General features: G+C 37.6%; 2 protein-coding genes across 9 annotated transcripts in view; one reads left to right on the forward strand and one right to left on the reverse strand.

Annotated features, from left to right (window-relative positions):
• Positions 1-342: 342 nt before the first annotated feature.
• On the reverse strand, positions 343-10,680 carry LOC142973482 (oxamate amidohydrolase proenzyme-like). The gene is made up of 2 exons (XM_076115211.1): positions 10,541-10,680; positions 343-2,843 (listed from the first exon to the last, which is right to left on the reverse strand). The coding sequence occupies exon 2, from the start codon at positions 2,790-2,792 to the stop codon at positions 1,209-1,211; it is 1,584 nt and encodes a 527-aa protein (XP_075971326.1). The 5' UTR covers positions 2,793-2,843; positions 10,541-10,680; the 3' UTR covers positions 343-1,208.
• The window catches only part of aralar1 (calcium-binding mitochondrial carrier protein aralar1), a 31,380-nt gene continuing 16,272 nt past the window's right edge, over positions 9,823-24,930 (forward strand). For 3 of the 8 annotated variants that reach the window (XM_076115202.1, XM_076115203.1, XM_076115204.1), the window contains exon 1: positions 9,823-10,152. In XM_076115202.1, coding sequence (XP_075971317.1) covers positions 10,102-10,152 — 51 coding nt within the window. In that variant the 5' untranslated portion in view covers positions 9,823-10,101. Of the gene's footprint in view, positions 10,157-10,623; positions 10,765-10,904; positions 10,924-24,930 lie in introns of those variants that run through there. The other 5 variants (XM_076115209.1, XM_076115208.1, XM_076115206.1 and 2 more) reach the window with 5 other exon arrangements.

Consider the following 24,930-nt stretch of genomic DNA (forward strand, 5'->3'; position numbering starts at 1 on the left):
TGTAAAATTATGTATGTATCTGAATCAGTCATGGTTATAAGTATTGTTCAAATCGTTTCGTATAATTATAGTTTACTTATTTAGATTGCTTCAGTTGTCCTTTCTTTTCTTAGAAGTAGCTTGAACAAGGATCCTTAATTAACTAATCCACGGAAGTAGACTATCTATTTAATTACTCTACTACTTTCATTTTACTAAACAAAAGCTATTGTTTTTATATTTAACTAGTGTTGGTTCAAAGAACTTAAAATAAAATAAATTATGATAAGGCGGATTTTATACTGCGTGTAGCGTGAAAAATCGTGTAGTTTTAACACAAAAAAAATAAGCAAAATTAATAACGTAAAAATATATTTCAAGAAATATTACATAAAAATGTAAATAATATAAAATTAATAAAAATAAACGTTCAATTTTGGTTTAAATCAGAAATCAGATAAAGCTATAACAAAATTCCAAAAATACTCATTTTTTCGATTACCAAAAATATCTCAAAAATAATAAATCGGATAACTTTTAATATTCAATTTTTAAGCACCATTGTTGTAATACAATTTTATTTATCACGAACGTGCAAGTGCGATATTATTTTAAACCGTCAATTTTTGATTTACATCCCCCAGTCTTTGTTCGTCCTCTTATCTTTCCAATAAATGTGAATTATCGCCCACCACTGCTCCGGAAACCAAACGTATATTTCAAAGAGATTGTCTAATTTAAAACTGTTCCTAGTTAACCAATGTCTTTCGGTATTTTTGAAAAAACAAAGGAGCAAGAGGTATAGAAAATGTCCTCCCATTTGAATTTTGCATTTGGTTGTGACAGCTTGTAAAAACTTTTGTAAAAGTTCCCCTCAGTCATCTTGTCTTTAGGCGATGAATTAAAAAAAGTTTGCAATAATGGGAACGTAAAATTTCCTTTGTTAATTGAGTTCAGTGAAAACAGTTCAGTATCTAAGTACAGGTAAAAAATAAGTATATAGGTACACTGAAAAATCAGTCTTATTCTAAAACAAAAAGTATAAAAGGTAACATAAATATAAAATCTATTATAACTTTGAGCAACAACTTGCTAAGTACCCAAATCTTGATATTATTATTATATATTATTCTTAAAATTTCAAAAGATGAATTTTCAATCAAGATTTTTCCCAACTTAATGAACTACAGATAAATGCATACTAGTAAGTCTTATTTTGTAATTATGAGTTAAAAGCCAGCAGCGCTTCCATCACTCCTCAGATCAAATGCTCCTTCCATCATACCATCAGGATTCCTGACCAAGGCCCCAGCATTTCCCATTGTTTCGCAATAGTCCGGGTACATAACGATGTCATGACCACGATCCTTCAAGTATTTAATAGTTTTTTCACTAAATCTTCCTTCCAACTTCAAAGAACTGTCTTCGTCACCAGCTACTCTACCGTACAGCCATCTCGGAGCTGTTACAGACGCTTGCAAGCCGAGACCCTGAACCACATATCTGTGGAAGATCGCTGCTTGAGTTTGAGATTGTCCATCACCGCCTCTGGTCCCGTAAATCATAACACGACCATCTTGCAACCGAGCAGCAGCAGGGTTCAATGTATGGAAAGGCTTCTTACCAGGCTTCAAAGATAAAATATGATCCTTTTCAAGAGTATACGCACACCCTCTGTTATGCCATAAGATTCCTGTTTTAGGCAAAACTACTTCACTTCCAAATTGATGGTATAAGCTTTGAATAAACGATACCGAAAACCCTTTATTATCCATTGCACCCATCCAAATCGTATCTCCAGGGCCTTTCCCTTGCCCAACTGAGGATGCTACATCAAAATTGATATCTTTAGCCATTTTGAACAACATATGACTCGATAACAATGATTTGGGATCAACTTTCATGTAACGAGGGTCAGTTATGTACTGATCACGCAACTGAAAAGCTTGTTTAGTTGCTTCAACTGTAGTGTGAATAAATTGGCCCTCATGTTGACCATCAATGCCTAACTTGTCTAAAACACCGAGAATCGCCATCGAAACTAAACCTTGAGTCGGTGGCGGAGTGTTGAATATCTCCCCGTGACTGTGCAATAATCGTAAAGGAACTTTCCTAACCGGAGAGTAGTTTGCAAGATCTGATTCCGTGATAGGCATCCCTAACGACGCCATGTCTTCGGCTATCAATTTCGCCAGTTCCCCTTTATAGTAACTGTTTAGGCCATTTTCAGCCAGTAGCTTCAGAGTCTTAGCGAGTTGTTTTTGGCAAAACCTCTCACCAACTTTGGGTAACTTTCCATCGGGGAGGAAAACTTTTGAAAACTCGTGTGAAATATTACCTCTGCTTTGTATATTTTTTAGACTATTATAGTGAGATTTTGTCACGGGGAAACCTTCTTCAGCATAATTAATAGCGTCGGCTAATAATTTGGACAAGGACATTCTTGAGTACCCTAATTCTGTGACGTACTTGAGAGCTTCTTCCCATCCACCAATTGTTCCAGCTACCGTATTGGCTGCTTTTGGTCCCTTGTACGGGATTTTATCGAATTCCTTATAAAATTCAGGTGTTGCTAATGACCCAGCAGCACCGCATGCTTCGATGACAATAGGGTCACCGTTAGGTGGTACGATTAGCCAAAACCCGTCTCCTCCTATACTATTCATGTGAGGATACGTCACGGCTACAGTTGCCGCAGCAGAAACCATTGCCTCTATGGCCGTTCCACCTTGCTTGAGGATTGCGACAGCACTCTGCGTAGCTAGATGATGAGGAGTCACCACCATACCTCTGGGAGCGATATTAGTCTCCATTTTGATTAATTTATTAATATTTGTAGCTCGTTATTGTCAAGAGATTACGCCCTGAAACAAAAAGAAAACATCAGATTAATGCTAACCGTTAAACAGCCTCGTTTGTTTTAAATTTTGTTATCGCAACGGAATGGCAATTCCCTAAACACTTCAAAATCTTCAGCATACAAAATTCGTATTTCTCTCTCGGAACACTCATATAACGAGCACCAATTTACAATCGGAAGAAACATAAAAGCACGTAAAACCTCTTAAAAAAGTGCTATGAAAACAAAAATCGGAGGCGTGGACGTCTATAATATAAATTTTAATGTTCTGATAGCTGTAAGCTCGGCCCTCGTAAATAGCAACAGGGTTATTTCAAAATTACACCCTCAGGATACAGGACGCCATAAAATGATGTCGATACTCTCATATAATACATTGTAATAAAGATTAGAACGACGTAATAGATTGCTACATGTGTATTAATATGCCTTCAGGGTGTAATATTTTTTTCGTTTGCTTACGGGAGCTTCCGTAAGATTTCTTGTACGTAATTATGGGTTCTGTTATGTTTGCCGTGTTGATAATATTTGAGGAAGTTGAGAAAAGGGGTTCATATATTATATTTTGGATATTTTATAAGGAAATAATATTCGTGTTTCTATTATAAAATAGGAAATTTAATAATTTGTGTTGCACACAATTCTACATTTACAATTGACAAGTGACGTGTCTATATTTTTGACGCAATATGTAGTTATATGTACGTAGGAATGACTGAATTAGGTCATCCGCACATCTAAAGCGATAGTCAGGCCATAAACCATAGTGAACCCTTCACGATTTCGAGGCACACATAAAATATGTTTTAGAGCCGTACCCAACCCGGGACATATTGCCGGTCGACGAGCAGCCAGGATATTGAAAATGAAGTTTTTTGTATGCATTGAAGGGTTTAGTGCGGGTTGTGACGACAGAATAACGAACGGCCGACGGGTTGACTGTCCTACACTTATGACTGCTATTTGACATTTGTTTCTTTTTTTATTCGCGTGTACCTAACCTCTTTTGTGATTTGTTTTTGGTTACAGCTGGCTGATTGCTGTATAAAGTATTTAAGAATAATTTAACAGTAGCCCTTTTAAATCAATTCATCATTTTAATAACCGGCAAAATCATTCGAATTGCGATTCGAGAATATTTTTTGTAAACTTAAAACTTGTATGTTCGAATTAATCATCTACTAAAATATTGATAAAAAACTGACTTCACATTTATATATTTTTGGTTAAGTATAAAACCATTGCTAAAAATAAAAACCAAATTTTAAATTGTATGCATTAACAAAAAAAAACATTTTCATTTATTCCGATTTTCAGCCTTAAAAACTGTTATAAAATAGAGCTATTGAATAAAGTAAAATTAAAGCAATATTTTGAATTTAATGGCCTTATGTGTTATGATTCGTGGAATAAAAGTATTATCAATGTACCAACACAGGTTCCTTGTATCATATATTATGTCTCTTTTTATAAACTATATTAATATCCATTTCTCAATGGGCTCAATTGTATGTGTAAATATGTAGATAAGTATTACTTGTTATTAATTTGGAAATATTGACATTTAAAAAGAGCAAGCCGTGAGTTTCTTGCCGTTTCTTCTCACGAGCAACAGCTTTTCCGAAACGGTGGTAGATAAAAAATATTTTGACGATTTCAAATACTTGTTAAAGTTTATGAAATAAAGAATATTTGACTTTGACTAAGTATTTAATATCGTTAAGCGTGACTTACGGATAAAGGCAACAGTAGGAGAAAATATTATACCTATCTCTACCCGTAACTGAACTCTTTTCTGATGGCAAAATTTTCAAATTTCTAATATCCCTGTAATGCAGCAGATATTGCTTCAAACTGGTATCGAATTAAATTCTATGAAGTCAAATCTAAGCAAAAAATATCTATTGTTTGATCTCAGATCTTCACCTTAAGACTCAACTTCATCACAATCCATTCAGTAATTTGACCATAAAAGCATAACACGCAGATAAACTCTCTAATTTATAAGCTTAGTTTAGCTATAACACATTTGCCAGTTCCACGAACATTAATCAGCAAAAAGTAATTAAAAAAAAAAATAAAACTACTCTAAAATCAGAAATGTAAAACGAATTTCCATTTAGATTGTACAACGAAATCCAAGATCTACGCTATCCCGGCGTGGAATAATAGAAACTTTGCTAACTTCATAGTTCAACCTTTGTGCAAAGAAACTTCGTGCTGGGAGACAAGCAAATTCGATTTATTTACTCGAGCCGAGCTCTACTTGCGACTAGACACACCACTGACCTTTTTATATACTTGTCTTATTACTTTTGCGACTTTTGCCGGATTCATTCAAAGAAGTTGTGATCTAGATTGTCTGAGGTATAAAGTTGAACATTTTATACTACATTTTATACTAATCTTGTTCACGTGAAAAGATTTCTCGTCACATGAAGTAGATACCTGTTAATAGGACTCATCATGTGTGTGTGTACAAAAAACTATAAACAGGACTGTTGAGGAACTGAGCTGAACGGAGACGGACTCACGAGAAAATGATAAAAGAGTAGAGACATAAACTTGAATTGGGAAAACGAAATAATACTTTTACCAGTGCCTCCTAGAATGATATTAATGCGTAATCCAGAAAATGGATTCGATGTCTGAATATTTTGGTTATCACATTTATACAAAAAATAAAAATTTTAAATGCAACCCAAATTGCAAACACAAATTTTTGCTAGCCTAATTAAGCAAAAATAAGGTTTCATGTCTGGTTTTATTTGACAAAGAGCGTAGGTCACCTTAATTTCCAAAAAATCTGTCGTATTTTTCTCATACGTATTTACGTAATAATATTTGTCCGAAATTAAAATTTGAATTGCAAATGTTCGAGTTAACGAACGGCAACCAAATCAACCATAAATAAAAGCCTTCGCCCATTGAAGCGTATCATCGTAGCGTGAAAAAAAAATGATGGCATTTAAACGTGCATCAATAGTTACCCATTGCGCTCAATCTACGCTGTATTTACAAACGTATCGTTAGAAAGGGATAGATGTATCGGATTGGTGTTTTGTTCTCTTTCTAATCGGCAAACATTGAGTGTAGTGCTGCGTGCTAGTGTAAAATAGGGAGTCGTAGGCTGTTACGCGTCAGTGGAGAACTGGTTTAAATCTATACATTACACGAACGAATACGTTCTAGTTTTGCTTTGTTTTTCCAAAATATTTTCTTAAATTAGGCATTTTTTCACATTTTAACAAAACATGTTTCTTTCTTTCATCTGGGAAGTAACCTACTTGCTGAAGCCATCCTAAGACCTGACTAGATTTAACGACTATAATCTTGAATTACATAAATTAGGGATCTTTTTATTTGCCCTCCAAAGTACTAACATGCCGAGTTCTATTGCCACTGCAACTACTGTTCCTAGTTTCTAATACAGTACTAAATACCAACTAGTTTTCTTGTCACCCCGAAAGGCAGCCAGTACCAATATTGAACTAGCACGAAACTACGGTACTACGTGCCCTTAGGTTTGCACCGGCCAATTTAGCCAATCACGATTTTCAGTCCTATGTAATAGGCGAGATTATTGCCATTTACGGAGCAGTTGCCTCTAGAATAGGCTTTAAGTAATGCCTTGTCTATGTCCAACATCAATAGGAAAAATAAATAATATTATTATTTAAATTTTTTGTCTTTAAAGTTTCTCAACCCACTTATCAGCCCCTAATACCAAAAGTATTCCATGACTACAACAAAAACATCGCCCTAAAGTAAGTCCTAGTCCGATCTTACGGCTAATCCTAGGGTCGTAGAGTAATCCTAGTATTAAAATCAATTAGAAATCTTAGAATAAGCAATTAATTCAAACATCAACTAGAACGACTACTATTTCCGTCAATCCAAAAAAACCCAAATCTACGCGCAACTCGTAACACCGTTTACAAACTTTAATACGTCAAACAAGCTTCTTACGAACAACTCCATATTCCTACTATAATACCAGTTAAGACATAAAGGAGGTGGACTGAAAGCATATTCGAAAAGTCCCCTTTACAGCGTTTATTGAATATTATTATGGAAATTGCGTACAAGCAACCCAGAATAGCGTAAGCCTCTACGTTCAATGCACTTAGGCATTGCATTGTATAAAATATTTAATGTCTATACTTTGCTGTGTAGTAATAGAATTTCTGAGGAGCTCAACAGTGCATAAAAATCTTTATAAAACTGTTTACCGGTTGGGTGCTTAAATTTTGTTGTTTACTACATGTGTAGGTAGAATATAGAGTGGCCGGTTTGCGTATCTTTATGCTTGGCTTTTGAGTATCTATCAATTTTGTATCTTTATTGTTTGTAATCACTGAAAAATTACTGCTCTTGAATAATATTGCTTATTCCTTTCTTGGACTAAAATCTGTCAATTTACTAAATTTTATCCAAATTGGTTTAGCCTTTCTTGGCGAAATTCATCCACAGTTAGGGTTGATAAGTTAAACAATTTGAAGACGTGATGCTGAAAGTACTTGTAGTGCCTACTTAGTTGAAATCCAGCAAGAGATGAGATGACAAGGTCCGAAAAAATACAAAAAAAAATTACAACAAATTTTAAAAATATCATATCAATGCAATAATAAGGTATATTATTTAATAAGGTCTTAATATTTTAGGGTCACCGAAGCAAGCAAATTGATATATCTGAAATCACGAGGGATATAAACGATAGTTTGCGACCTCTATCAAAGTTTAAAGGCCGGTTACCTTCAAGGTATCTTTCGGTTAATCATATTTAAGTAGTTGATATTGTAATCAATACGTAATTGGGGTTCTGATAACATATTTAAATATTTTGTTGCTACAAACTTAATATCTTGCAAGTACTAGGTATAAATTTTACAATGCAGTCATCACGGGGCTTAAAAATTTGCTTGACACTGAGAATAACTACTTTGCTGAAAGATAAGTAGACATAACATTATTTTTTATTTTACAAATACATATACCGAATAATTATAGTTCGTGACCACCATTAAATAACAGTAACATGAGAGATATTTTTTCAGGAAAATATATTTTTCCCAATAGACAGAGGCACAAGAAAAGGCTAGTCCAGTTGATTGATGACTGTCATCCGGGCTGAGTGTGAAAGCTGCAATAATTCCAATGTTGGTACCATTGGAAAATTCAAATTCGGAAGTCGTATACAAGGGTGATTTACATTGTAGCAAGTAGCACTATGCTGTACCGATAAACTGGAAAAGCATCTGTGACTACCAATAAATTAAATTAAACCCTACTTCGATACATTTAAAGTTCAAATTCCATTGGCAATATGAACGCAATGATTCCCGCCGTATTTTGCAGGCCCGAAGCGAAATAGTGACGTGCATTTGTTTGCAGTCGCGACCGCAACAGCGTATCCGCTAACGAACTTATTATTCGAAATTCGAATCGTAATCCGCAAAACTGGAACTAGAAGCAATGTAGTGGCAGGCAAAGTTCTCACGGATATTTAACGTCAATTAAAGCCTATTGATTGTGTTATATCTAATGTTATAGCTACTAAATATTTTAGCAAACAAATTATCACACAAGTAGGTATTTACTAAGACGTAAACTTTAACTTTGATGTAAAAAGGAATCTTGTTTTAAGTTTGGTTGTAAAGGATTTTTTCTATTTAGTCTAGACTTTATGTACGATAGAGTTAGGTAATTAAGACATCTTTAAATAAAAAATTGTACAAACAAACAGCTATGCCTAGTAAATAAACAAACATCGCAGAGTTTTATTATAGAACAGTCTAAAGCTCTAAATATATCATTTAATAATAATTATATTGATACATTCGAGACCCATTATTGCTATTTAAAACGAGTTCATACAAAAATACTGGGATACTGGTACTTTGTGTATTTGCGCATAATGAATTGGTAGGCGCTTGTGGTTTTTATTTAATTGTTCGTTTTGTTTACGTTTAATATGTAAATATTGTGGTTTCAGTGTTTTAGTTATTAATTCTCAAATCAGTTTTGAGCATATTTGTTTAAGTCTATGATTACTTTCAAAAGTCTGTGTAGTTTGAAGAATGTTTTAGAGGAGAATATACCTACCTACCTAAATGTTGAATATTAGAATGGCGCTAAAGTCGCTGATTGCTTCCAACAGGGCAAACGAAATTTAACTATATGTTAAAGAATAGAATTAACTCCTGATTTATTATTACATGTATTATCATACACATAATTATCCCAAACTGTGTGCTTAACTTAAGTAACCAATAATTTGCAATGTATAAGTAACGCCATCTAGAGATAGAACTTGTAATTACGTTGTCTGGTAGAGAGCATTGATAGCAAGCAAGCAACTAATAGGGTAGGGGCTTATACCCAAGAATTTCTGAACGATCCCTTCAAAACCATAAAATTGTAAAAAATAGACATAACTGTCATGATTAATAAATTAATATTTTTAAGAAACAAGATCTCATAATTTATTTTATACGTGCTACTATGGAAGGCAACGCACAATCGAGGGAATAACAAGGAAAACTATTGACAATAATTTTATTGTAATAAAAGGATTCTTAAATCGATTATAGTGCATTTACGGATATAAAATTAGAAAATATTAGACTATCATAAATCATGAATTTATCTTCGTTATAAGTAATAAACTAGAAATTATTATAGAAATGTATTTTTTAGAAGTAGATTGCTTTAATTGAAACAATTAATATTACTTTGTGTGCCCTAGGATAAATCGTATTTAATTTCAGTCGGTAAGTAGAATAATAAAATAATTCTAAAATATCATTATGCATGTATCGGTCAACAATGATCGACATCAATCTGTAACCGAACCTTATTACCAAGATTGAATAAAGAGTAAAAAATCATCCCCGTTGAAATTACATAATATTGCCTTACGGAAAAACAATGCAACATAAATTATGTTATCACCGACGAGACCACATCACTATTACGTCAAAATTTGCAAAAAAAAGTTGCGCTGTGCGGCTAAGTTGAAGAGTGCAAATATCTTTTAGGTTATCGTATAAACAATAGAGCTTTTAAACATTTCGGCATAATCATAGCCGGGCGGCTGAGGCGATCATGAGCACTGTGCGTGTCTAACAAAAATAGATTTTGTAACATTTTTATGTATAGTGACGTGTTATCAGGGCAAACGTACTTTATAAAATAGTTGCCGACTTAAACACTTCAGTTTTATATCCAAAAAATCGTGTTGTGACTAAAAAAACACTGTAATGTTTAAATCTTTGTTGAGCTCTGTATTAACTCAGGCCAGCTGTCAAGAGGTGGGTAAGTTTTTAACTATAATAAAAGGTTGAATGTATATTATAATTGGGACTCGATTTTGTTGACATGCGATGGTTATTTTTTAACCGTATGCCCTTGATTTGTCCGCCCTTCAACTGCATTGGTACGTCACTATGCGTCTTTGCGACCTTCACATACCGACAACACCTGATTGCTTTGCTCAAACATTGAGATAAAATCCAGTTTCTTTCCATATTCATGTATTTTCACTCTTAGTTCAAGATAATGTTAGATAACCAACCTAACCTCTGTGACCTTTTTAGTAGGAAATAAAAAATAACAAGTAATTACCACAATTCAGGCAGGTTAAAAATATATTTTTGGTGATATTTATAATTTAAAAATAAAAAATATAATGCAACTCACCGTTTAATGAAATGCTGTATTTATAAATGCAGTAACTTTATTTACAAATTACATGTCAGTCTTGAATGAAGAAACATACCTATATAAGATAAGACCATGTGAAATATTCTATATTGCTTGAGTACACAATGATAATGTTAGTCTTATCTATTACGTCAACTGAATGATGGCCATCACTTCAGTTCAATAGGATTCTTCACAACAAAATGACAACAACTCGCCGGGTAACTTATTTAAAAAAAAATATTTTGTGTCTGTAGATTCTGTAAACAGGTTTTAATTGATCTGTTCTTAATTTAAATGTGTTTGTGATTTGTGGTCTCAAATTGGTGATAATAGTGTTGTTCTTATTGGAAAATATGCCCTAACTTCATCAAAACATGGTTTGAATTCAATTTCTTATGCTTATTTTTTTATAAAGTACTATTGGTAATTGTATTAATAATTATAGTTTATCATTATTGATATTTAAGTTGCAATTAAAAACAACCTTTCTGTTATAAATCGGCCATTGCTTTCTATTATCTAGGCCCTAGAATAAATTATTGTTTGCACATGCTTGTTATAATATATTTAATTATGAATGGGTGTTATCACTCACAACAATTCAAGGTTTCATTATTATTGTTAATTATTACTTGTGTTTGACGCTTGTCTAGAATATGTTAAGATGAAATTGTGCATTAGAGGCCATATATAACTATCTAACTATAGTATAAAAATATTTTGTTCATAAAACAAGCTATATCATCATACTTAAAGTTTAATGGTTAAAATATAACCTATATGTATCATGAGTAATCTCTGTGACCTTGCTTGACCTTTACTTGCTTGCCAAAAGTGGCTGGAAATAAAATGTAGTAAATATTATCTCAACGGCAGATATCTAATCTACACACATTTGTATAATGAAGACGTGACTGCTTATCAGTCAGTGTCCTATTTAAACTTTTAATATCTGCAAATCTTGTGACAAAATTTATTGATCACCATACATTTTACACTATGTATTATTACACAAGAAAAAAGCTCTTCATTACTTTTATTGAAACAAAACCTGGATAGAGATAACTGAAAAGTTATCCTAATTTATTGTTTTAGAGTCAAAAGATTGTCAATAGTTTTATTCCTGATGCTAAAATATATTCATGTATACTAAATAATTATATTCTGAAGATCAATATTACAGTATATTCCCAATGATGTATCCAGTAAAAATGTGGTCAAAATTAGTGCCTCACTACATTCATTGCGACTAGTCTCGCAACTGTGTGTGCTAGTTCCTGACCACAACAAATAGCTAGAGTTCATAGAACCATACCATCTTTATCCTATTTCTATCAAATATTCATTCCTTATTCTAAAATAGTAATTTTTTATACAAATGTTAATGCACCACTCTAAATATCAATTATTGAAATGCTACAAACTCAAGACAATCTCAAGATATTCAAGTACTAGCATTTACTAAAGAACTCAATACATTGCCAAGTTTCAATCATCAATGAAAGTGTCCTAGTGAATTGTTGAAATGTATTGACAACTTACTAATGGCCAACTAGCTGACCTAGCTGTAGTATGCAATGTAATTAGTCATTACTGTCATGAGACAGTGTGGCTTGGGGTTTAGGCATGTAAAATATTCAAGGCGATACCTGTAAATATTTAGTTGTGTATGTGCCAATGAGGAAATAGGGATTATTATTTAGTGAGACTTGTTTGTGGTACACTGTTAGGGCCAGTTTCACAGCTTGTGACAGAGTGTTGGATAGTCTATCTACTAGGTAGAGTATAAGTATGTTGAAAATTATATCTTAATGCTATGTCGTTTATTATCTAGATGTTGTGCAACCAGACCTTAATAAGTAACCGAGTAATTAGTGATTAATATGAAGTTGAGGGTAAACCTGAAAAAGTAGCAATTCTGCTAAGACGAGGGCTGGTTGTTTATTAGTAATTGATTCAATGAATGCAAAAAAAAAAAATTAAGCCCCTAGAGAGGGTTTTGGTTGACGTAGCAACAAGGTAAAGGTAGGCAAGTAAGCATTTTTAGTTCTTCTATAGATAAGTCCATATTAATTACGTTCATTATTTCCTCATTTATGTTCTAGTAAATGACATTACATCTTAATTATTGTTAAAAACACACACCACATTCGGTGTTTCTTGCATAATCTGTACAAACATATACGAGTTCATTTACGCAAATAAAAAGATAACATGTGATCTTTAACGATCGATTATTTTGACTAGAATATCGAGCGTCTATTATATTTATCTTGCGTCATTTAAATATTGTTACGTGCTTTAGGCAGAATAACTTGTGGCCTTGGCCTCGAAAAACAAGCCTTCGTGTTTATTACTGCAATATGCAATGGTGAACGACAAAAGAGGTTTTCATTTCGATAGGTTTTCTTTGAAGTCTAGACGGAACCCTCTATCGTTAGTAGTAACTATCGTCCGCTATGTGTTAGTGTGCGTGAATGCGTTTATGCACTAGTGTGTGGTAGAAAATGCGTGTGCAGGTGCATGATTGGCTGGAACACGTGACTTCTCAGGTGACTGTTATGTCTGTTGCCATCTGGCTTTTCTTTCAGAACCTAATGTAAAGTAACACCTATAGTAAGGTGTAGTGGGTCTAGATTGAGTTCACGATCACGTAGGTATAGATACCTACTTCAAAACCTAGTCATTTGTTTGTAACAGAAAACAGCAGTTCCATTCACAGAATTACGACCACAAAATGCTTAGAAAATTGCCTCCTGATTAATGCAATTGAATTTCTTCATTGCCCATGTTTTGTTAAAGAAATACAACCTGACTTTTAACTATTGAGACTTACGATTGGAATGAATGTCGATGGAGTTTTCCCCATTGTAGGTAGGTAGGTAGGTAGGTACCTATGCGTAATTTCCAAGCAATAATGCTTAATGTGCGTTACTATTTCCTCATAAAAGAAGCAGAACCAACTCACTAGTGTAATTTGCAAGCGAATATCATCATTACTTATTCCAGACAAAAGAGTTCTAATCATAGCCCAGCATTTTGAATCAAAATTAATTTGGTTAAAGTACCTAACTCTATACTAAAGAGAAAGACAAGACAAATTTTGTTAAAAAGGAAATAGGTGATTGCAAACATGTCGCTTGCAGAATAGGGAATATGCGTAAGATTCAAATAACGCTCAAATATTTTTTTTCCTAAAGTTTATTGCCTAAGAATTGCGTACACGTTAATATTTTTTAATATAATTACGTTTTGAATTAGAAATTATGAAATAAAAAGTGCAAAAAATACGAGAAAAATTCAAATGAGCTGAAACGCAACGCTATTGGTCGGAACGAGTTGTGACGTCAAAGTCTATAATAACAAATAATACTGTTCTCAGTTCTGTGCTGTTAACGATTTAATTCCGTTTTATTGTGATTTGAAGTAAATATTGAAGTTATATTACATTTTTTTCGTAAAAATAAAGTCAAAAGACTTACAGAAAAATGACAGATATTGGTTTCGTCAAAGCACAATCGGACAATCTCCCGAAAATTGTTGTGTTTATGATGACCACGTTTTTTGCATCAAACCTGGATTTTACGTCTACTGAAATAAAAGGGGTGAAAGCAGCAAGGTAATTACATAATAAATATTATGTTTATTCAATTCTCCACGCATTATTTAGATAATATTCTTTTAATTTGAGCTATTTTTAAAGGAGATGTTGATACTTCTGTACTAGGAATAGGAAATGGAGATACCGCTGTATTTTTTGTCTTGGCACACAAATTTACATTAACACCTTTACTCCTGTAATAGATTTTACTATTCACTTGAACAGCTTTGTCAACATACATCTTCTCAGTAGATAATGAAGTGCTGCAACCAGCTTCACAGAGGTTTTTCATTTTTATATCTTCTATGTTCACCTGAGATGAAGATGCACTTGTACTTGCTTCCATCTGATCAATTTGTGACAAATCAGTTAGCTTTGTAGTGCTAACACTTTGTTTAGCGGGTGGTGCGGATAAAGCTTCTTCAATTATTTCTTTATGTTTCTCTTTTTGTAAGCTTCTTTCTCTCCAACGATGGCTGGGTTTCAGTATCCTTTTGACATTGGAATTTGTGAGGTAGGATACCTTTCTTCAATCTTAATACAGTTTTGTGTTTTTCTTGCAAATTCATTATTTTGCACTCAATATAATTAGCTGTATCCTCTTCTAACTGAAAAACAAAAAATAAAACATGAAATTAAATGTGAAACGGATAAATAGTGCATATAAGAGTTGTTAAAATAATATTAGTTTGCAATAGGCATTTTTGTGCACAAATATATTGAAATTCTAGAATTCTGTTCAGTGTCACTGGGTTTCAGTCAGTCAAGTGGTCGTAATTGTACCAAACCTTTGAACATAGGGCCTTTTTCAAGCAAGGTTGTAATGCAAGAGGTTATAATGTGGGCACTAGCAAAGTTTAGTAGATAAATAAACAATTTGTACATAAAATGGAATGAATACTTACGTCGAAATGGTCTTCACAACAATATAAACAAGTTGATGGAGATATCATGTCTCTTTTCATGATTCTACACCATTTTTTCCTTACTGCAGCACCTCTTGGTACAAGAAAAAACACTTTATTTGGTGCATTTTTATTTGTATTTTTACATAAGGGCACGATACAGTACTTGAAAGTTGGTTTACTGCACTCCTGCATTGTGTAATTGAAATAAAACAAAATAATTTCATAAAATAGAGGCCGAAACACGTTTGTAGCTATTCACTAGTTGATTGCTATTATAGACTTTGACGTCACGTCAAGCGCGCCAAAATGGCGGTCGTTTAAAATGATGAAATCAGCCTACTATTTTAAAACTATTTATTTCGAGCTAAATTTCGTTTTTTTTTAGCTGTTTAGCTTTTTTACGTTCATATAATGATGTAAATTATCATTTAAAGAAATAAAAAAAATACACGCATATTCCCTATTGATGAACGTCTGCCATCAAATCATTAGATTTTAGATCTTATTCCTTTGACATAAGATTGCTTCTAGTCTGCAACGTTTAGTCTACAGATATAACAGCAGACTTCCTTATCATATCCTATCAAATTTGTGCACGCGGTTATAAAAGCCGATATTAAGACGTAAAGTTCATGAATGTTCGATTGTATCGGAATTCTGCGCTGGTTATGAATATACACACATGATTTAAAAATAGTGTATTGAAGTGAAAATAGTGCAATGGTCTATCCGTCCCAAATTTGATATATTCTTCGACATCCCACGCGAAGGGACGTGTGGGTTCAGATTTTTAGTTAGCTTTCATTCTTAGACGACAGAAAATATGCTTGATTAAAGTCTGTCATATTTCAACTAGGTAACTTTCCTATATTCAATACTCTAACCATATTTATGTTAAGAACATAAGTAAGTAAGGACCAGTCAGGATTAGACCCTTTGCTTGTTTTTCAAATAGGAAAATCTTATACCGTGCTTATGTTAATAAAGTTCCTACCTAAATACTACTCTTACCACGTAGGTGGTCTTTTGGAAAAGAAAAATATAATAATTCAAATGATAAAACTAATAAAAAACACCTATATTACTTTATTTACCCATATAAGGGAGGTTGTTAAATAAAGTTCTTTCGACGTTTAGTAGCAACAAGGTATATTCGAGTAAGGCGACACTGTACAGAAATTTACATTAACTTATAAGAGATTACAATAAGGTTACAATCTAATACGAGAGCGCGTGCGTATGCGCCGCGTTCGAGCGAGGTAGGCCGACTGACTGCCCGAGCGGCGAGCGACGCGTGGTATGGCGTGGCGGAACCGGACGCGAGCGAGACCGGCGAACATTCGGAAATGTTCAACCGTTATGGCGAACGTTCGGAAACGTTCTCGCGTTACACACTCCCCCTCTAGTTCAAACTAAGCGTCCTCGCGTTTGTACTAGCATTCGTATCTACGCGGCCGACCGCGTCTACGTTTCGGTCTGACCGGGGTGACTACATCGCCTACATACGGTGTGAGGTGAGAGACGTGATAACGACCGACATGCTCTCCTCTGTCGATTCCTTCGATAGTGTAAGTGGTAGGGCTCACCACTTCCTTAATGCGGTAGGGGCCATCCCTCCGTGGTATGAACTTCACGGATTGCCCTGGGCCCACATTGTTCAATCCTTGCGTCTTTAGTAATACCAGGTCACCTACGTTGTAGTCCGGCGGAGGTCTTCTGCCTTCGTCTGCATACTTCTTTTGCGTGTATTGGACACGTTCATGGGTTTCTCTGGCGTCGAGCAGCACGGTTGACAACTTGCGGAGATAAGGAGTGATGTTGTGCACGAAATTATCATTGTCTACGATGGTCTTCATATCGGCAATGACATCCGAAGGCGTACGCAGTTCCCTCCCAAAGGTAAGATAGGCAGGTGAAAATCCAGTGCTCGCGGTGGTCGCAGAGTTCATCGCGAACCTTATGGCTGCGAGGTGAGTATCCCACGAGGCATGGTCTTTTCCCACCAATATGGCCAGTTGCGGCTTTAGGTCTCTATTCTTCCGCTCTACGGGGTTCGCTTCGGGGTGATACAACGGAGTAAGGGACTGTTTAATACCCATTACGTGGCAAACCTGTTGCATCACTTCGGCGACGAATTGCACTCCATTGTCACTAACCATCCTGCGCGGGACTCCGAATCTTAAGAAGACCTCCGAGATCAAGGTATGAGCGCACTCAACGCTTGTCGCGTTCTCCAGAGGAAATAGCTCAACCCAGTGGGAGCATATGTCTTCTAAAATTAAAATCCAGCGATTACCTTTCGATGTCCTGGGCAAAGGGCCGAACAGGTCGACGGCTACTACTTCGAATCGTCGGGCCGGTGCCGGGGTCTGTAAGAGTCCTGCAGGTTTGCGGTTGTCTACTTTATAACGTTGGCAAGCAGTGCATTGTTTCAGGTAATTAGATACGAAGCTTCTCATCCCTGGCCAGAAGTACCGAGCTCTGATGCGTTGTAAGGTCCGTTCGGTGCCCAGGTGTCCTGCGGTAGGGGCGTCGTGGAGATCTGCGAGAATGCCCTCTCTCTCGTGTTCAGGAACAACCAGGCAAGCGGCATCGGCGTCATCAGGTTCAGGTGTGCAGCGATACAAAACACCGTCTGACATTAGGTATCCTCTTTCTGACCAGCTCCTCCCCCTAAAGGGGTCGTCGGTTGCTTCTAAGTCTTCTATTATTTTCTTCAGCTCGGGATCTTTCAGTTGATTGACGCGGACGTCCTCAGGCTTTCTGTGTGGCATATCGACAGTTACTAGGCACACTTCACAACCACCTGGGTTCTCTTCGCAACAGGCGGGGCGGCTCAAGGCGTCAGCAATCACATTGACTTTTCCCGGGGTATATTCAATTTGTAGGTCGTAGGCTTGTAAAGTCAACGCCCATCTCGCTAGTCGACCGGTGGGTGACTTCAAGCTCATGAGCCAGCGTAGAGGTTGGTGATCGGTCTTGACGATCACTTTTGATCCTTCCACGTACCCTCGAAACTTGGTGATAGCCCAGACGACGGCGAGGGCTTCTCGTTCAGTCGTGGTGTAGTTGCGCTCGGCTGGAACTAACAAGCGGCTGGCGTACTCGATGGGCCTTTCGTCAGAACCCTTCCCCTGCATCAAAACAGCTCCAAGGCAATATCCGCTACTGTCTGTACGGAGAGAAAACGGTTTCGACTGGTCTGCTTGACGTAGAATGGGTGCGGTGATCAGGTGTTCCTTGATACGCTCAAAAGCTGTTTGTTGCTCTTCATGCCACTTCCAAACACTGCTCTTCTTAAGAAGATCGGTCAGGGGTTTGGCGATCGCGGCGTAGTTCGGCACGAAGCGACGGAACCAGCTGGATGTAGCTAAGAAGCCTTTCAGTTGTCGTTCAGTTCTTGGGGCAGGCATGTCACCAATCGCCGAGGTCTTCTCTGGGTCTACTTGCAGGCCGCCAGGAACGATGATGTGGCCTAGAAACTTCACTGAATCTCGGGCGAAACTACTCTTCTTACGATTGACTCGCAGGTCAAACTTTTCGAGTCTGTCAAGAACAGCCTTGAGATCTTCGATATGGCTGTCGTATGTAGGTGACAAAACGATTAAGTCGTCCAGATAACCGATTAAGACTGTGCTGCTTCTACCAAGCTTGTTTCAAAACTGTTATAATACTCTAATGTACGATGTTTTACTGTGTCCTACCTATAAATATCCTCTTTACTTTTTTTTATTATTACAACTAGTTTTGTTTTAGGATATGTGACTGTTTTATTAACTGCACACAGTAAATCATCAATAGAAAATCTGTAATAATTATATTGACATTTTAAAAGAGCAAGCCGTGAGTTTCTTGCCGTTTCTTCTCACGAGCAACCAGCTTTCTCGAAACGGACAAAAAATCTACTGACTGTTTCAAATACTTTGTGAAAAGTTTACGAAATAAAGAATATTTTGAATTTGAATTTGAATTGAATTTTGAATTGAATAACCCAAAATTGTCACAGGTCTACTCCTGGTGGGTTCAGGATCTGTCTGCTCTTCAGGGCCTTCGGGGTCTTCGCGCTCTATCTGTTCGACGACTGGAACCATCAAGTTCGATTTGAATCTGTCGATCAGCCGTTGAAAGGTAGCGCCGGAATTTCGCAGGCCCATAGGCATTCTCTTGAATCTAAAGGTGCCGGAGGGGGTAACAAAAGCTGTCTTGTCGCGGTCTTCTTCCGCCACACAAACTTGAAAATACCCTGAGTGGAGGTCGAGCGTGGTCATGTAATTGGTCGTCTTCGCTGCGTGGAGTATGTCTTCTATGCGCGGTAGCGGGTAGCGGTCTGGTTCTGTTACTGCGTTGAGCTTCCTGTAGTCGACACACAAACGGACTCCGCCATCTTTCTTCGCGACTAGAACCACGTTGGCGGCCCACGGCGACTCGCACTCTTCTATAACATCGGCTTGTAGCAGCTTCTCCAATTCATGGTCTAACAGCTGTTTTTTCATCTGTGACATTCGGTACGGCGGGGAAGCGGTCGGTTCCTGCTTCTCGTCGACTCGAATGCGGTGGACGGCGTAGCTTGTTGGTGGTCCCTCGGTTGTGAAGCGGTCGGCCTTATCGATGATGAGCTGGTTAAGCTGCGATCTCTGCGCCGGTGACAGCTTCGTCCCTTCATCTTCTCTCAGCGCCAAGCCGACGGTATTCACGCTCATTAGCTCGGCGTTGCTGGTGGGCAAGAGGTTATAAGATTTAATAAAGTTAAACTTTGTTCCGGGGGAGTCATTAAAATACCAACAGCTGTGCTGGAGGTCCAATAATATCCCAGCCTTAGCGATGAAATCCTGTCCTAGAAGTGTTCTATTGTCAGCTTCTGGCATCACTAGGAAAGTTGTAGGTATAACACGACCTTGGATCGTGATTTCGGTGTCGCACCGCAGCAGTTCGCGAAACTGTGGAATCCCATCGGCGAGGGCGACACTCCGGCGCGTTTCTGTAAACTTAGTACCTCTATTAAGTAGGATGTGGTACAACCCTGGGCTGGCGAGGTTCTCGGTGGCCCCGGTATCTAACACCGCAACACCTACTAAAGACGCAATCTCTACCTTAACCGTGGGGTGCGCGTTGGATTCGTCAGTGACAGCGCTTTGGAAATGCGCATTGTCGGAAGAGGGGACGCTTTTACATGATGGACACTTCGAACGAATCACTCCCTCACGGCCACAGCCGTAACATGACAATGGCGCTTTTGCAATATTCCGGTCACTTTGCTTCGAATTTTTCCTACACTCGTCTACTGAATGCCCAAAACGTCTACACGATGTACAACGTGGTCGAACACGTTTTGAAACCAAATCGGTACTTACGTTTGAACTAGAGATGGGTGTGGCACGCGAAGGGTTATTTCGAACAACCTCAGGCGGTGGAGGGTTAATGTTTACATTTTGTGAACACGCTGAATTCTCGTTTAACGTCTCCTCAACATATCTCGCTCGCTCGAGCAGGCAGTCGACGCTACTTACGCTATCGCGCACCAAACGTTTGCGGATTTTGCGATTTAACAAGCCGTATACAATATCGAGTATCATTGTCTCGGGTATATCGTACGGTAACGGTAAACGTGACACTTTCGACCGCACTCGCGAAATAAATTTGTCGGCACTTTCGTCGTCACTTTGTTCACGAGCGAAGATCTCTCGGAAGATCCGGTGAGCGGGGCGAGGGGCGCCGTACATGAATCGCAGCCGGCGTATCGCGTCGTCCCAGTTCTTCACCGTTGATTTGACGCCTTGCCACCACACGGCGGCATCTCCCGTCAGCAACATCGGCAAACCTCGTAGGGCGTGTTCGTCGGACACGTTAGCGCACTCCTTGAACACGAGTACGCTCTCGACGAAAGCTTCCAGGGTTTCCGCGCCGCGTGCGGCTCCGTCGAAACGAGCCGTGCACCGGGTGAAGTTGCTGTGTAGATTCGCCACGCCGGCGGCGTGCGTGGCGGCGGGTTGAGTCGGTCCCATCCTCTCGCTGATCGGCGAATCCGGCGTCGGTGCCGGCGACATGACGCTCCTCATGGCGCTGGATAGCAGTCGCGTGAGTTGCTCCTCGGACATTGAGATCACGTTGCTACTCGTCGTAGGTGTGGGCGTGGCCGCGTCGATCGCGCTCGCGGGGTTCGCAACCACGTGGCTTTCCTCTTCGCTGCTGGAACCATCGTTGTTGGAGGCACGTTGGCGTGTTTTCGGCGGCATCTTCTCACCGATATATAATGCACGACGACTAACCAAACGATGAGCGGTAGACCAGTCCACTGGTTATGTGCGTACTCGCGTCGGTTGGTATCGTAATGGCTACCGTTTCCGAGCACGTGCCACTAGTTGGGCGCAATTTATAAGGGAGGTTGTTAAATAAAGTTCTTTCGACGTTTAGTAGCAACAAGGTATATTCGAGTAAGGCGACACTGTACAGAAATTTACATTAACTTATAAGAGATTACAATAAGGTTACAATCTAATACGAGAGCGCGTGCGTATGCGCCGCGTTCGAGCGAGGTAGGCCGACTGACTGCCCGAGCGGCGAGCGACGCGTGGTATGGCGTGGCGGAACCGGACGCGAGCGAGACCGGCGAACATTCGGAAATGTTCAACCGTTATGGCGAACGTTCGGAAACGTTCTCGCGTTACACCCATACATTTAATTTTTATTACAATTATCTAGATAGCAGTAAATGAGTTTATTAGCACACATAATGAAGGGCGTGATCGATAACCCGTGCAATATTTGCACAGGATTTGCACTTATTTTTCATACTAATAGCATTTAATATTCAAACACAAAGGTTTATTATTCAAAAGCAAGCGGACCCCGAAGTTGTTGGAATCCTCACGCAATTTTCGGCATCTTCAACAAATATCGTAATATTTTAGTTAATTTACACCAAAAAGTTAATGAATTAAACACTAAAGCCTTCTTTAATATTCGTTCTGTCTATTGGTAAAAACAACATTAAAATCTGTTCACCAGTTTATGAGTTTATTCTAACCAAAGAGATCGACAATACGCGGTGGGAGACTGTTTTGTTATACGAGTATGAAGTGACTATTATCAACGACGTCCAAGGCATATCTAAGAAAACTGTGTCAAGTACACACTCACCTTGTTCTGAACCATTTCTAATTTCTTCTAGTGTTTAACCCTTAAATTGGCAGAACCTTTTACATTAGAATTTTTGAGAGTTTTTCTTAATTATGTATCTATTTAGGGATAAATAAAGACAAAATGTATGAAAAAGAAATAAATTTATTTTATCTTCACAGGTTTTTTATATGTCATTTATAAGTGACATTGCCAACTAGTCTATAAAACTGAGCACAGTATGTATGTCACATGAAACGGACATTGCCAGTTTGGGTATATATGAAAAAATACAAAGAGATATAAAAGTAAATAGAAAAACCTTAGGCTTATAACTAATCATGAGATCAGAACATAGGAACTTTTGGAATATAACAAATACTACTCTCAACAAATAAAACTTTTTATCAAAACTAACTTTTGTACCTTTTTGGTCATAAAAATAAACTTAAAAAAAAATTAAACAAAACAAATTACTTATTCTTGTGAAATAACAGAAAACAATTTTTTTTGACAGTAAAACACAGTCTTTGTTCACACTTTGAACATGTCACCATCGTCTTTCCGTTTTTACACAAACGGCATCGTCCCTGAGCTGTATAAAGGGGAAAATGATCGAAACAATCAAGACGTGATTCGTCGACGGGACGGGGTATGAAAGGCTTGGTGATGGTAGCAGATGCAGGTTCAAGGCTCCCTCTTTGCAAATGAGATTTGGTGTTGGTTTTTATAAGCGCAAGAGCAGCCTGAATGCGAAACTTTTTCAGCGCCAATTTGTTCTCATTTCCAAGCTGTGCACAATCACGGCGGTGCAACAGCCAACTATTATTGAGAGCAATATCCATAAGCTGGGCAAATATTGACATATACCACCGTCTCGTCTTCATGCGTATTCTGTACAATGCAGTCAACATGTCAGCAATGTCGACACCGCCCATGTGCGTATTATATATTTTGATCACATGTGGACATGGCACAGAAACTCTTTTTCTGTCTTTCTTGTCGTATCTCTCTATTGTTCCGACCGGATCTTGGGCACAGAAAGAACTCGCAATGTGTATACATTGCGAATCTACCCACTTTGTTACCGCCAATCTTTTCGTATTATCGCAAACAACTTCGAATGCTCCACGGCCTTTCTTCTTCATATCTTTGTCATTACTCAGCCGACAATTGCGCAGTCTGTCCTTTCGGATTGTATCCAATGACAGTAACCCCATCTCGTTACGTAAATAATAAAGCAGCTCCAAAGATGTGAACCAGTTGTCGAAGTAAACCGTAGCAAGAACCGGGTTGGATATGGTTTTGCAAAGTCTGACAACTGTTTTACCTCCAACCCCGAGATAATTTTGTTCCCATTCTGTAAATGGGACACCTTGAAAAGTGTTTGCCCCATCATAAGCAAAAAAATCATACACCATCCCTGAAGTGCCAGCTCGAACTAAAAACTTAAAACCCCATTTATGCGGTTTTTTGGGATTATATTGCTTGCGATTGCCAGCTTTTTTACCTTTGTAAGGTATAATCATTTCGTCAACAGCAAATGATCTCTCTTCTTCCACTTTGAGGCACCCCTGCCGGATATGTTCCATCACGGTAGACACTTTGTAATAGCTGTCGTTCTTGTCTACATTTGTGTTATCACAAAAATGTAAAAAACGTTTGATGGATCTGTACCTTTTTATTCCCATAGCAGACGCAATTGGCTCAAACCTAAGATCATTACTCCAATAATCTTCAATAGCTGGCATCTTTACAATCCCCATAATAATTTCGATCCCTAATACTATTTCTATTTCCTTTCTTGTTACACAAATAGATTTACCTTGTTGTTGTACTGAATATAAGTTCGTCATGTCTACAATAAAATCCAACAGATCGTCACTAAAAAATTTTTTGAAATATTGCAGGGGAGATTGCATTTGATACTGTTCTGCAAAACTAACATTTGTATCTACTTCCACGCCTCCTGTATATTTAGTTTTCTTAAATGTAAATACTAATTGTTGTAGTTTGCGCTTTTTCGCAACAGGTTCTGCAGGTAAAGGTGGCAAAGGGGACGACTCAATATTGGCAACTTGTCTAGTACGGCGACGTGTTGTAACTGTACTTGGTGTGAGCGGAGATCTTACTGAAGATGTGGATGGTGTTTCCGGTATAATGCAAGGTGGTAAAACTGGAGCTACTACCGAAGATGATGTTGATGGCATAGGCGTTGGATTTCCATGCTGGTTTACGTGGTTATCTGATATAAGATCCCTAGAATTTGCCTCTTGTTCTTCACCATCGCTGAGATCTTGCATGAGATTATACAGATCAGGTGAAATGCTTCTCACCGGCGAAGAAGTGTGAGAGTCAGCGTAATTATTTCTGAAGTACTCACGCGCTAGTATTCTTCCCTCTTCATCAGCATCTGATTCAACCTCTGAATCTTCAGAATCGGGTGGAGGTAAAAGTGCAAGAATTTGCTTAGACCGCCAAGCTCTCCTCGCCATATTGCTGAAATGAATATAGTCAATTTTAAAACTTATAAGTACTATAAGTATGGACAAGTGACGGTAAAATCAAGAACAATACGAATTTTTATTCTACTAGTACTAACTGGCATTGTCCGTTATAATTGACTAATAAAAAAGTTACTCCTTATGAGAGTAAATGGCAATGTCCGTTATAAATGACAAACAAAAAAGTTACTCCATATGAGAGTAAGCGTCGATGTCCGTTATAAGTGACAATAAGATTTTTTTTGTTATTGAAAA

This window comes from Anticarsia gemmatalis, chromosome 6 (assembly GCF_050436995.1).
Source record: "Anticarsia gemmatalis isolate Benzon Research Colony breed Stoneville strain chromosome 6, ilAntGemm2 primary, whole genome shotgun sequence".
Classification (NCBI taxonomy): Eukaryota; Metazoa; Arthropoda; class Insecta; order Lepidoptera; family Erebidae; genus Anticarsia; species Anticarsia gemmatalis.

What these genes read in the sequence shown, in the direction of transcription:
- LOC142973482 (XM_076115211.1), bottom strand. Translation starts at nt 2,792, where the DNA reads ATGGAGACTAATATCGCTCCCAGAGGTATGGTGGTGACTCCTCATCAT.